General features: G+C 40.1%; 1 protein-coding gene across 6 annotated transcripts in view; it reads left to right on the top strand.

The window, feature by feature from the left end:
- The window catches only part of ABCC5 (ATP binding cassette subfamily C member 5), a 47,872-nt gene that overhangs the window by 17,399 nt on the left and 17,624 nt on the right, over positions 1 to 12,849 (top strand). For 5 of the 6 annotated variants that reach the window (XM_065073660.1, XM_065073657.1, XM_065073656.1 and 2 more), the window contains exons 6-15: positions 3,724 to 3,957; positions 4,070 to 4,243; positions 5,483 to 5,630; positions 6,133 to 6,281; positions 6,925 to 7,032; positions 8,672 to 9,022; positions 10,486 to 10,557; positions 10,685 to 10,809; positions 11,384 to 11,456; positions 12,002 to 12,205. In XM_065073660.1, the coding sequence (XP_064929732.1) occupies positions 3,724 to 3,957; positions 4,070 to 4,243; positions 5,483 to 5,630; positions 6,133 to 6,281; positions 6,925 to 7,032; positions 8,672 to 9,022; positions 10,486 to 10,557; positions 10,685 to 10,809; positions 11,384 to 11,456; positions 12,002 to 12,205 (1,638 nt within the window). Of the gene's footprint in view, positions 1 to 3,723; positions 3,958 to 4,069; positions 4,244 to 5,482; positions 5,631 to 6,132; positions 6,282 to 6,924; positions 7,033 to 8,559; positions 9,023 to 10,485; positions 10,558 to 10,684; positions 10,810 to 11,383; positions 11,457 to 12,001; positions 12,206 to 12,849 lie in introns of those variants that run through there. The other variant, XM_065073659.1, reaches the window with a different exon arrangement.

The following is a 12,849-nucleotide window of genomic DNA, read 5'->3' as shown; positions in this document are numbered from 1 at the left end:
TAGTAGTACACGTTTCAGTGTGCTGGTAAGCTGAAGGTTCATTTCTTGGGTAAGTACACATGGGTGCACTGTTAGGTGAAATGTCTTTTTAAAATGTTTTCCTGCTTTTAAATGTGTTATCAAAATGATGTTCTGCTTTTTAAGCCTGTTTAAAGTTTGCCTTGTTTTGTGTAATATGAATAACGATAAATGTTTCTGTGGTACTGTTTTCTTGGTAAGAATTTGTAGTAGCTTGTATTATAAAACATACAAACATCCTTTGGTAATTAACAATAAATAATGACTAAGGTTTTAACAGCACTAGCTTTCCCCAAGAAGAGCTTCTGTCATTGTTTCACTACAGGGCTTTAGTAGCTGCTTTTATCTTTGGCAAAGAACTTGCACCAAGGTTGCCCCTAATTTCTGTGGTGTAGTTTCCTCAGTTGGTCTCAGCTGAACTGCTGAATGAGAGTGAGTGGGAGGGGAAGAAGAAAAACAAACCAACTTGATGAGGCCAGGGGCTACCACTGCAATTGATGCTTGATTTGGGTGATTTAAAATTATCTATCGACATTTGCGCATTTATAGGCAACCTTATTCATTTCTCTGAATAAGGGATGATTCCCTGTTGGTTCCATCATTTGGCATGTGAAATACATCTCTACCATCCCTCCTCCCTGTTTTTAAGACTGGCGTGCCCCATAGATATGCATATGCTGTCTCCTCAGAAGTATCAGTGCTTTCTTGTATTGTTACTCCCTTTCAGTCACCTGAGGGTGAAAAGGGATAGCAGGAAAAGCACTTGACCTCACGTATTGGTGAAAATTATAAAAAAGGAGTTAAACACTACAAGGGTCTTCCTTTGATAAATTCTGTGTCTGGCACTGTACCCAAACTCATAACCTGGTGAGACTGCTGCGTGTGTCGGACTGCCTTGTAATAACCATCAGAACGTACGAGTATAGACGAGATACTATTTATCAGCAGTGAATATTTGCTGCCATTTGATCAGCTACCAAAACTTTCACGTTCAGGTTGAGGAACAAAGTTGTTTTTGATTACTAAACACAACCAGTTTAACTCCAGGTCTGAACAATGTACCTGTTTGTAACTGTTCAGAGCTACTCCTCCTGTTTGGGAGATGGGGAAATTTGCTATGTTAGTGGAGTACAGCTTGACAGTTTGGTCAGTTATTGGAGGGGGGAGTGGTAAGCTCTTGGAGGTAAGTTTCCCAGTTTCCCAGTTGGCTCCAGTTGCAGCCTGTCCCGTGCTGTCGCACGCTGGCTGCAGCAGGGACGCCAGCGCTGCAGTGGGACCAGTGACAGAAGCTGTTCTTTAGAATTTTCAGGATGTGGCTGTTTTCTGCGTCAGAATGAGACAGTCCTGCTGGGCAGAGCCAACGCCAAGAGCAAAGGTAAGGTAATGTTTATTCCATGGGAATGCATAAGACAGCCAAGCAGCTAGTACCAACTACTATGGTAATAGTCACAGGAGTTCTTTTTTCCCCATTAGCTTGAGTTTGTTTTTGCACCATAACGTTCTTGTTTTGTAAATAACTTTATGCTGGGTTCCTTTTGTTAAGCTAGTTTGAATTCAAATAGTATGTGTTCGGATGTAAATGTTACTTGTGTGTGGCTTTTTTCCCCCTCCCTTTTCAAAATTCTTTAATCTGCTGTTTCCTCTTTTCTTTCTCCTGGAGAAAAAAAAAAAATGGGGTTATTATATATAAGCTGATCTCTATTTCATCACGGGAGATGCTGAATTTATAAAATAGTGCTGAAAATTGCACTAAAAAGTTTTGGGAGGAATGAGACCCCAGGAAACATCTGCTATCTTTATACATCCTCTGTTGGAGACTTTCAGCAATGCCGTGGTGTGCGAGGAAATGCTTGCAGTCTGCGACCATGCTGAGTTACAGCTCGTGAGGAAAAAGGGGAATTTTCACCCCGGTTGCTCAGTGACTCGGTTGCATATGTTGGATTGAATACGGGAAAAAGAAGTCAGTAATCTTCTTAGTAACTGCAAACCAACTGTATGCAGTTATGATCCAAACTGTTGATGTAAAACTCAATCGAAGTAAGGAGAAAGTTGGAATGCAATAGGTCTGTGAGTATGAGCTCCTCACATTTGTTCAGGGATCCGTATGTAAATTTTCTCAGTGGCCATTCTAGAACCTGATGGACATCTGGCTTTAATTCGCACCTGTGAAAAAGAGCAAAATTATTTACAGCATGTTTCCTTGGTTCTGATGTTCAGAATTATTTTCCTCAAAACAGATGAATTTGATCTCCATTTTTTTCTGTTATTTGGTGCTGTGCTATCGCTATTAATGCCTTTGCTGAAGTAGTGGGGTTTTGGTTTTTTCCTCTCTTCAAACTATACAGAACTCTTATTTGCAAAACCTGCTTTGGCCAAGAGGACTTCAAAGGACTGATGGGAAAGGCTTCTCAAATATTTTCTTTGCTTTCAGATTTTTTTTTTGTTGTTGCTTTTTCCTGTGGGCAAAGGTAATTCTCTGCTCTGTACTAGCGTATTGAAAGCACCAATATCTTAAAGCATCATTTGTTGAAAAGCTCGCTATGAAATCTTTTGTTGTCTGTGCAGCCTCACTGTAGGATACTTTTTAAACCAGATTTCAGAATCTGTGCAGCCTCAGAAGCCTCATCTGCTGGCACCTGCAAGTTTGACTTCTTTTGGACTTCATGAACAAATACCGCTCTGTTTTTGTATCTTTATGATTTTGTGTGCAGTTTCAAATCTAGTTTGTTAGAGGCCAAGACTGACTGTTCGATATTAGCCCTTCATAATTATTCTGTATTTGCAGATTGTATGTTTAAACAATGACCTACCTGTTGTACGGTGTTTTTGATATGTTACCGCTTAAAATGGCACTTTATTTCAAATAAAAGTCTGTTTCGCAGTCAATAATATTTAATACTGCTGGTGATTGTGAATTGTATGATGTTACCTTGTGCCGTTGGACCACAAAGAGCTGGAGGTGGGAGCTGGTGATTCTGGGGGCTGTTTTATTTCTGCAGGTGGTGTTTGAAATGTGATTCCCGAGGTAAAGTGTTGATGTTTTTTGGGGGGAGAGGGTATGGGGAGGGATCAAATGGTTAATTTCTTGTCTTTTTTTTTTTTCTCCCTCATCCCCAATGATTTGTGATATTGCGTACCTTGTGCTTTCTGCTTGTTTTTTTCTTTACTATTAAACTGCTGATGTTTATTTCCAGGAATGTTTTGCAAATGTCCTTCTCACTCTTCCCCTCTACAACTGTAGGTACACTGTTCCTTTTTATCAAATAAGCACGTTTGAAGCAAACCAAAGATAAAATAAAAAAGGTCTTAATGTCACATAAAGGAATGTTTCTTAATGTGCGCAGATGTATAAGTAGTGACTATATTTTAAAACTCTTCTATATGATAATGCATTGCTTTCAGCTAACTGACAGATTTATGTTAAGTTAGAAGACACGGAGGATTAGAAGCGTGCTGCGAGGAATATGGCTCCAAATTAAACTCTCTTTACCTGCTAAATTTGACTCAGTGCTTGGCTCTCAGCAGGGCTTTGTGTTACAGTACTCCTTCTATTGACACCTTTTACTTCTAGAAAGAAGATGCTTTCTATTTCAAATGGCTCTTTTAAAAGCAAAGTAGCCTACTTATTTCTAACTTAACATAAAGTTGTTGCGTGGTCTTCTGGAATGGTGGGGTGTTCATGCAAGCTTGCATTTCTTCCTGTAGGCGTTCGTTGTGAAACATCTTTTGGAGTATACCCAACAGAGTGAGTCCAACCTGCAGTACAGCTTGTTTTTAGTTTTTGGCATCTTTATGACGGAAGTAGTGCGATCTTGGTCCCTTGCGCTGACCTGGGCTTTGAATTACCGCACGGGGGTTAGACTGCGTGGAGCTATCTTGACAATGGCCTTTAAGAAAATTCTTAAGCTGAAGAACATCAAGGAGAAGTCTCTTGGAGAGGTAAGCTGCAGCATCATTTTAGAAATCGCAGCGTGAAAAGGGAACTGCAATCTATTCTTTCGAGAATGAGCTGTGCCGTCAATCTAAATAATCTATTATGTGTATTTTTCAGCTCATAAATGTGTGTTCCAATGATGGTCAAAGGATGTTTGAAGCTGCAGCGGTTGGCAGTTTGTTGGCTGGGGGCCCTATTGTGGCCATTTTAGGAATGGTTTATAATGTGATTATTCTGGGTCCAACAGGCTTCTTAGGCTCTGCTGTCTTCATCCTTTTCTACCCAGCAATGGTGAGTTGGAAAGAGTTAAGACTTACTTCATTTTATTAGGTCAGACATATATAGTTCTGAATAGGTGCTGAAATGTGCCAAGTTTAGCCCATTTATGGCATTGCATGTTATCAAAGGTGTTTCTAAAGACGGTGGGTGTATGAAGCAGAAATTTGGAATGGGAGTCTCAAAACGATGAAATTAGCAAGTGGAAATGGGAAAGCTGATAGATTTGACTGAGATAAATGTGCATAGCTAAATTAAACTGCAAAATGTTCAAGTGCTTGTGGTTGAGGTTGGAAAGACACAAGATCTCTAGTTTGTGTACAGGTGTTGCATGAGCATGTTGGTCTTGACTTCAACAACAGATGTTGAGAAGTACCACATCTGGGAGAGGGTGTTCTTGATTAGTTACTCCTGGCTCTACTTCTGCGTAGATGTGAAATAGGCTAATTCAAGCCAAAAATCTTCTTGCCTCTAAAACGTCCTGTAAGGCTGCTGAAGATTTGTCACTGTGTTCATAATATACATTAAAAAAAAAATGGAGGCTGAATACTGTGAGGTCCACTTTGGTGCAATTTATCTGGCCAACAGTAAGGATTAAAATAATGTGAATTATACTTTAGAATAATAGGGGATGAAGAGTGGAGTTTGATCATCTTTTCCAGTTCTTCTCAGCAATCCTTCTCTATTGATGGGGACATCAAAGGAGATCATGGGAGTATAAAGGAGGGAAAAGAGCTGAAAATTTCCTAAAGTAGTGTGTTGGTTTTGAATTTCAGACCAGGAATGGGATGAATATAAGAGCAGCAGATACTTAGAAACACATGAACAATTATGTATTTTTAGATTGGTTTAGTAAAAGTTTTAAAGCTCTTTGCCACCTTCATAGCACTGGCTTATGGTAGGAATTAATCTGGCTGTGCAAGGGCCAGCTTGCTCTTTTGCCTTATGGCACCAGGTTAAAAGTTCAGCTAACGTGGGTTCTTGTGTTCATTTGCCATGAGGGTCAACTTGATGTGTCTTTGGGTTAATGCGTTTGAAGTCTTTGTGCTTGACGGGTCCGGTACTATTCAATGTTGGTAAAAGCCCAAACTTATTTTCACAAATTTTACTTTTATTGAAACTTGTTATCATGAGCTAGTGCTCAGTGCAGACGGGGTGGGAGGAATTCAAAATTGGCTTCCTCTGCTAGTGAGGAGTGGAAAGTTCTTATTCTGAGTTGCCACTAATGTTGCACGGTGTTGCCTTTTGTTTCAGATGTTTGTATCGCGCCTCACAGCTTATTTCAGAAGAAAATGCGTAGCCACAACAGATGAGCGTGTGCAGAAGATGAACGAAGTTCTTAATTACATTAAGTTCATTAAAATGTATGCCTGGGTCAAACCATTTTCTCAGAATGTTCAAAGTGAGTTCACACGATCTATAAATGTTTCCTTTTGTGCCGATGCCCCATTGCTTAGTACCCTAGTGCGTCCTCCTAGCTGAGTGCCACAGATGTTGATGTGCGTGCCGTGTAATAACAATTTCATCCTTTGGGCTTCCCGTTTGTTATGCATTATGGGTTGGACAAACAGACCTGCTTCTAAAATTTTGCATTCTAGCATAATGATGTTTGTGGCTTGGCACTAATCATAATTTTTAAAATTTTATTCAATTTTTAAACATTTATTAAATGTGCTGGCTGCTCTGTTTTAAATTAAGTAAAAAGACCTCTTCTTGTGGAGATTTACAGACTATTGTAGCTTGTTCCTCTGTAGCTGCAATTTTTATAAGAAGGTATATAATGGGATAAATGCTAAAGCCATAAATAGTCCTTTTTTACTCAGTGTTTGTAGTGCTATGGTAGTGTCTGTCTATGTACCCACTGAATCATACTTCAAACATGGTGCCCCTATTTATATTTCTAGAAATTCGTGAGGAAGAACGTAAAATCTTAGAGCGCGCAGGCTACTTCCAGAGCATCACTGTGGGGGTGGCTCCCATAGTCGTGGTCATTGCCAGCGTGGTGACCTTTTCTGTCCATATGATCCTTGGCTATGATCTTACAGCAGCTCAGGTAACTTACTGCAATGTTGAAAATATTCTTTGAAATATTGCCACAGTCGTTTTTTTCTGCTAAGCCGTTTCTCTTCAGCGTATTCTGTGCTTTGTGGCGGTGCCTGTGTGGCCAGGCTGAGTCCTTGCTCACAGAAGGGACACCTGATGGCTGTGACAGCAGCACCTGTCGTCTTTTATTTTGCATAAAGAGCTCTCAGTGCTGTTTCAGCCCTGACCTTCCCCAGAACAGGTTTTGAGCTGAATGTAAACCAGCACTCCTGTTTGCTGTTCAGGTAGGAAATTTGGATTACTGGATGTTTTTAGTTTACGATGTGCTTGGATGCAAACAACACAAATCTGTCTTAAAACAGGATTTGAACATGTGTCTTCACAAATCGTAGGCTAAAGCAGAATATACTAATTGCTGCTTTCAGTAGACCTACAGGTGCTGAAGATGTCTGTCTTGGTCTGTTACAAAGCACTGGAGAAAGAGTTGGGTAGATCTGCTGTTTGAGAATATATTGAATATTTAAATGGTTATTCTTGGACTGTGGGCCTTTTCTATGGCTTTAAACTGCTGCTGTGACAATTCAGCTTTTAGGAGGCTGGAGCTGTTAGTGTGTTGCATCCAAGTGTGATCCTCTTTTGTGTTTCATTCTTAGGCATTCACAGTGGTCACTGTCTTTAATTCAATGACTTTTGCTCTAAAAGTGACACCTTTCTCAGTGAAGTCTCTATCTGAGGCGTCTGTTTCTGTTGACAGATTTAAGGTAAGCAGTCATTTGACCTTTCAGTTTTACGTGTGGAATTCTGCAAAAGAGATAAAAATCTAATGAAGGAATAGTAGAAGTTAAAGATAATACCGCTGTGAGAAGGAAAATATTCTTGTTTAACGATTGTAGGATTTTTGTGTTGGCCACTGAAAGAGATAGAAGACAGGACTGGTTGGCTCACAGTGTAATAATTCTTAAACTCCCTTTAAAGACCATCTGCATGAAAAGACAGTACAACGTGTCTGCAATGAAACTTCATGTTTTGCTAATGAAACTCTTTTTAGAAATGTCATGTATTAGGTAGGCAGCTTTGCAGAAACCGGTAGAGTTTTATTTGTAGTAATGAAAAACAGGTTTTGTATTTCCAGATCAGATTAAGTGGCTGAAACTCTACTACATGAATAAAATATGGTTGTGATCTGATGAAACAGAACCTATGTCAGGAAATTAAAACCCTTATAACAAACAATCCTATCTCATCCTTCAGTCCATGTGAAGTGAATGCTTTAGTATGAACTCGGAGGACAGGCCTTTATTTTGTCTCCTCTCCTGAAGACAATAGTTCACTGCACATTGTAGAAGTTTCCAGACAGGATTCCACAAACACAGACCAATGTACAGAATCTCTGTAATATATTCATGAAACAAACCTGGGTGTGGGAAGAATGGAATCTGCAGAATGGTTTTGAGATCCCATTGCTTTTGAGCATTTTTGTTTCTTCTGCTGGGTCACCCTAAGTCAGGCTTAAATCCAAATACGCTGAAGGGAGTTTTGGGAGGGAAGAGAAGGAGAAAGGGAGATTGTAATATCTCCCAGTTCCACTTTAAACAGTGTAACCTGCACAGGGACTGTAACACAGGTGGGGATACTCTAACAGCACAGTAAAAATGTAACTGACTTTGGCTCTCTAAAGGAGTGTGAGCTTCCTTATGAATGTATGATTCAGGCACAGCAATTGCAAGAGTAAATAAGGCTGAGAACTGGGAAGTCTTTAATTGCGTAAGGCTTCTTAGTTCAAACATAAATTATGTAAGTGGATAACATTTTGTCTTGTAATTAAACTGTGAAAAATCTCTTCCTAATCTGTTGTTTGTAAGTACTGATGGATGTGGTGGAAAACATGATACAGTGGACTTAATGGCTTCCTTCTTCCAGCCCCAGACAGGTCAGCTAAATTTGTGAGAGATTATTTTTCCCAACAGAGAAGTTGAGGGGTAAAGGCTGAAGTTAAAAGTCATTCCATCTCCTTTCCTAATGGTGTGCAGGACAAGTCGGTCACTTTCCTTCATGGTGACCTCTCTTTTCCAGCCCAGGTGTTCTACTCCTGTGTGCTGTGTCTGGAAATCAGAGAGCTGAGTTTGCAAACTGTTAAATGAACAAGCCTCTCTCATATTGCATGCAGAGTATTGCAGTTCTGTAAAAGTCTTGGTGTATCGAAGTGCTTCCACCACATCCAGGAATGCCCTGGCCACTTAGCAGGCCTGGAGTTAGTTTACACTAATGAGCTACCTTTTGCTCTTCAGCTTCCTCCTACTATATAGCCTGATGTGTTTTGCTGCGTGAGTGTGCCGTAGGCTTGTCTCCCAGTCTTGATCAGGTGTCTCATCTTTACACCTCTCTCACAACTCCTATCAGAGTTTATTTCTAATGGAAGAGGTTCATATGATAAAGAAAAAACCAGCCAATCCTCACACCGCGATAGAGGTGAAAAATGCTACCTTGGCTTGGGACTTCTCCCACGCCAGCGTCCAGAGCTCACCAAAGTTGACCCCCAAAGTGAAAAAAGACAAGAAAGTCAGCAAAGGCAAGAAAGAGAAAATGAAGCTACAGAATGAGGGACAGCAAGCTGTGCTGGCAGAGCAGAAGGGCCATCTTCTAGTGGACAGTGATGACCATCCTAGCCCTGAAGAGGAGAACAAAATCATCCACCTGGTTAACCTTCGGCTTCAGAGGACTCTCTACAACATTGACTTGGAGATAGAAAAGGTAAGAGAAGAAAGGAGGAAATCTGAGCTTTCAAAAGGCCTCATTTTTAGCTGTCCCTTGGACTAAGCGAGCTGTGTGTTTTTGCAGGAAATGGAGCAATATTGCTTTTGTGCACTCCTGTAATATCCATGGCAACTGCTGTACCCCGGATGCAGTGTCTGATCTTGGTGTAAACAGCTGTGCCATTTTAGCAAACTAGATCTTTGCAAACAGCCTATGAAACAGCTGCAGGTTGTAGAGCTTTCATATCTAATGGACAGTTTTGCTGTTTGTAGCTTTCAATACGGTATATGAGTCATTGAACTTAAAAAATCAGCAGGGCAACAGGGATATCAGTGGGGTATTGGTGGATGGTGCTTTCCTGCAGCCGTTGGACAGTTTTGCTGTGTTTCAGCTATATTCTGGGTAGACGTTCTAGGTGATTAGGTGTTCTAATGGAGTATAACAGTGCTTTTCATTGAAGAATGTGCAATTTTCTTCCCTGATAATTTTTGTACAGTACAAGGACACAGATTTTCAAGAATTTAGAAGCAGTTGGAGTCCTCATTCCAAGATGGGTAAAAGCATGTAAAATCTCAAAGAAAAAGCATTGGACTTCATACATGACATCTACAAATACAACAGTTTTGCAGTTTGGCACTTGGATGCTGTAGTAATGGGGATACATGGATTTATCAAGATATTTATGCTTAAATTGTCTCTTATAGTCATATGAGTAGAAGGATAGTTTAAGCTATTTTAAACTATAAATCCTATACGTGAATCTTTTGAAAAAGTTGCATGTACTTTAAGAAATAACCTTGAAGAAGGAGCACAGTCACTTGAAAATGTAAAGGCCAGTTTACTATCAGAAGTTTGTAAGTAAGAGAAGGACAACAGTGTGTTTCACAAGTGGCTATACCTTTTTTGTCTACTTTAGCTCTTTTTACAAAAAGGAACAAAAATAGTTTTGAATTCATTGTTTAATGCGGGTATCAACCTACCTGTTCCACTGCAGAGAAATGCTTCGAAGTGACTGGATTCTAGCTGCTTCTTGGTACGTGTTCCTTAGAAAGCTACATCTCATAGGCAAGCAGTTTTACTGGACATGCATATCCTAAACTGGTTTTTCTTTCCTTTGTATATTTCCTTATCACCCTGAGAAGCATCTTGGTGGATTCTGTTCAGGCAGACCCTGGTGCATTTTGCTGAGTGTAAAAGGCCCAATCAAAGGGCAACTTATCTTAAAGTACATTCTTTTTTCACCTGTGCAGCTGGTTCAGTTTTAGTCCACTGTGGAATAGCGTTCCCTCTTTATTATTTGACAGTTAAAGTATTGACTGTCTTGCTTTTTTGTCTGTTACGTCTCTCTTTCAGCTGTCATTAATGTCCAGCTATCCCCTCTGAGGTACTCAAGGTAGCCCCGATTCTGAAAGAGATAGAAACTATGATAAATGAGTACCATAATTTCTTTTTCTCTTTAGGGAAAACTTGTTGGAATTTGTGGCAGTGTGGGGAGTGGAAAAACTTCACTTATCTCAGCAATTTTAGGACAGGTGAGAAATACTGTTTTGACTACTACTGCTCTTCTCTTTCCTATCTTCTATTTCACTTGTTCGTACTCTTTAGAAAAAAGTCTGTGCTATGGGATAGCATAATTTCACAGTTTATCTTTAATTTCAGATGACCCTGTTGGAAGGTAGCATTGCAGTAAGTGGAACATTTGCATATGTGGCTCAGCAGGCCTGGATTCTCAATGCTACCCTTCGGGACAACATTCTTTTTGGCAAGGAATATGATGAAGAGAGGTTTGTCAGAACTGTTTGCTGCTTTTCGCAAAAGCTTAGTAATTCTTGGCTCAAATGCGGGAAAATTTAATGCAGAGTACGCTGCAGTTAAAGCCTACGTATCCCTTTAGAGCCTGTCTTTAAGACTCCTTTAAGTCTCGTTTAAGAGCCCGCACGTGGTTGCTGTGCTGACACTGTCAGTGCTGCCATCCTCGCTCTGCACAGCGAGGGCTGTTCCTCCTGCAGCCCTGGCTGAGCTCTGCGTTGAGCAGCACCCAAGGGGCATTTGTTCTTGCTGACCTGGCCCCGCCACCTTAAAACACAACAACTGCTGTTTGCAATGCACTGGCACCTCCTGTGGCCCTTCCCTCTGCCAGCCGTCCCGGGAAAGAAATTGCCTCCTTACCCTCATGGGACTTCAGAAGTAGGTGATTATTATCCTTGGTTTCCTCCTGGGAATCCAAGGCAGATCGTCTGTTTTAGGCTGCTGGAATGTCTGTCTGCTGTTAATGTAGAAAGTGAGATCATGCTGTGGTAGTTAGATACTTGGTGGGGAAAAAACCCTGTTCTTACTGCTTATCTAATTGTTCTTCAGATACAATACGGTGTTGAATGATTGCTGTCTAAGGCCTGACCTAGCCATCCTTCCAAATGGGGACCTGACAGAGGTATACATTTTACTTATAGTAAACTAACTAGTAGATGAAGAAAAGTATAGCTTTGGTTTGGCGGACTAGCCTGGAGTGAGGAGAACATTAGTGTGGTATGTGTGAGAGCCAGGCTGTGCAATGCACCTTCTTGTTTATCAGTGCAGGCCCTGGGCTGTTGAGAGCTGTGCAATGGTTTTCACTCAGATGTTGGCAGTTTGGGGCTTTTTCATTGTGTTTTAAATTAATAGAACCTATTTGAACTTGATTTAAAGCGGCTAAGAAAAGAGCATGTCTGTGTTACTACCAAAAAAAAGTAAAATAAGCAAAAAAAGTAGTGCCACATTTCAAGCATATTAAGCCTGAGTTTGTAAAATATATGTCACAAGGAAGTAGACACCTAAACTATAGAATTTATACATGTATTAAAATAATATACAACATTATCGGGTGTGTATATACATGTAAATAAAATATTATCTGCTTCATTCCGGTCAACTCTCGAGCTCTGAATATCTGTGTTGCATGGTGCTGTAGAATAAAAGAATGGGGGTGTGTCTGTGCAGATTGGTGAACGAGGGGCCAACCTGAGCGGAGGACAGCGTCAGAGAATCAGCCTGGCTCGAGCCCTGTACAGTGACAGGAGCATTTACATCCTCGACGATCCCCTTAGTGCCTTAGATGCTCATGTTGGAAATCACATTTTTAACAGTGCAATAAGGAAGCACCTGAAGTCAAAGACTGTCCTTTTCATCACTCATCAGCTTCAGGTACTTCATCTCTCATATTTTCTTAGACTTTCTTGAAATGCTGTTTAGTCAGTTGCCTTCATACTGGAAATTTTTATACCCTGACCTGTTACAGCACATCTGTCTGTCTATAAGATGAGTGGTTTACGTTTACAAACTAGTTTGCAAATATGCATTGAATACAATCTAGTTCTTTATTTGATACCAGTGCTGCTTGGTGTCTGATCAGGTCTATTAACACTTGGCTAAAGAAAATTTACCAGAGAAATAAATATCTTGTTCAAAACCACTTTTGCTAACTTGCTGTAAAGCTAGTTCATCACATCAGAAAATGCTTAGAATTGATGTCAGTAAATCAGAATGCATGTATTCTGAGATTATTTTTTTTCCATCTGTATATAGAAATATTGATAGTTAGTATATCAGTATTGGCAGTGCTTCAGTATCCTGAATTGTCTTCCATAAGGGATTGCTCTTTGATAGAACATAAAAACTGTTGATTTGTGTAAAGTAAGAGTAATCATGGTGCTCTAGTCAATGCAGAACCTTTAAAAATCAGATGTCTTTTATCTAGGAAGAGGTATATTTTGTGAAAATATCTATAAATTACTGAAAAGGATTGTGTGGGAGCGTGTGAGATTATCAGACATAATGATGGAGACTTG

The sequence above is a fragment of the Columba livia genome, chromosome 9 (genome assembly GCF_036013475.1).
Source record: "Columba livia isolate bColLiv1 breed racing homer chromosome 9, bColLiv1.pat.W.v2, whole genome shotgun sequence".
Classification (NCBI taxonomy): Eukaryota; Metazoa; Chordata; class Aves; order Columbiformes; family Columbidae; genus Columba; species Columba livia.
Note: the sequence above shows the minus strand (reverse complement) of the source record. Positions and strands in the feature narration are given on the sequence as shown.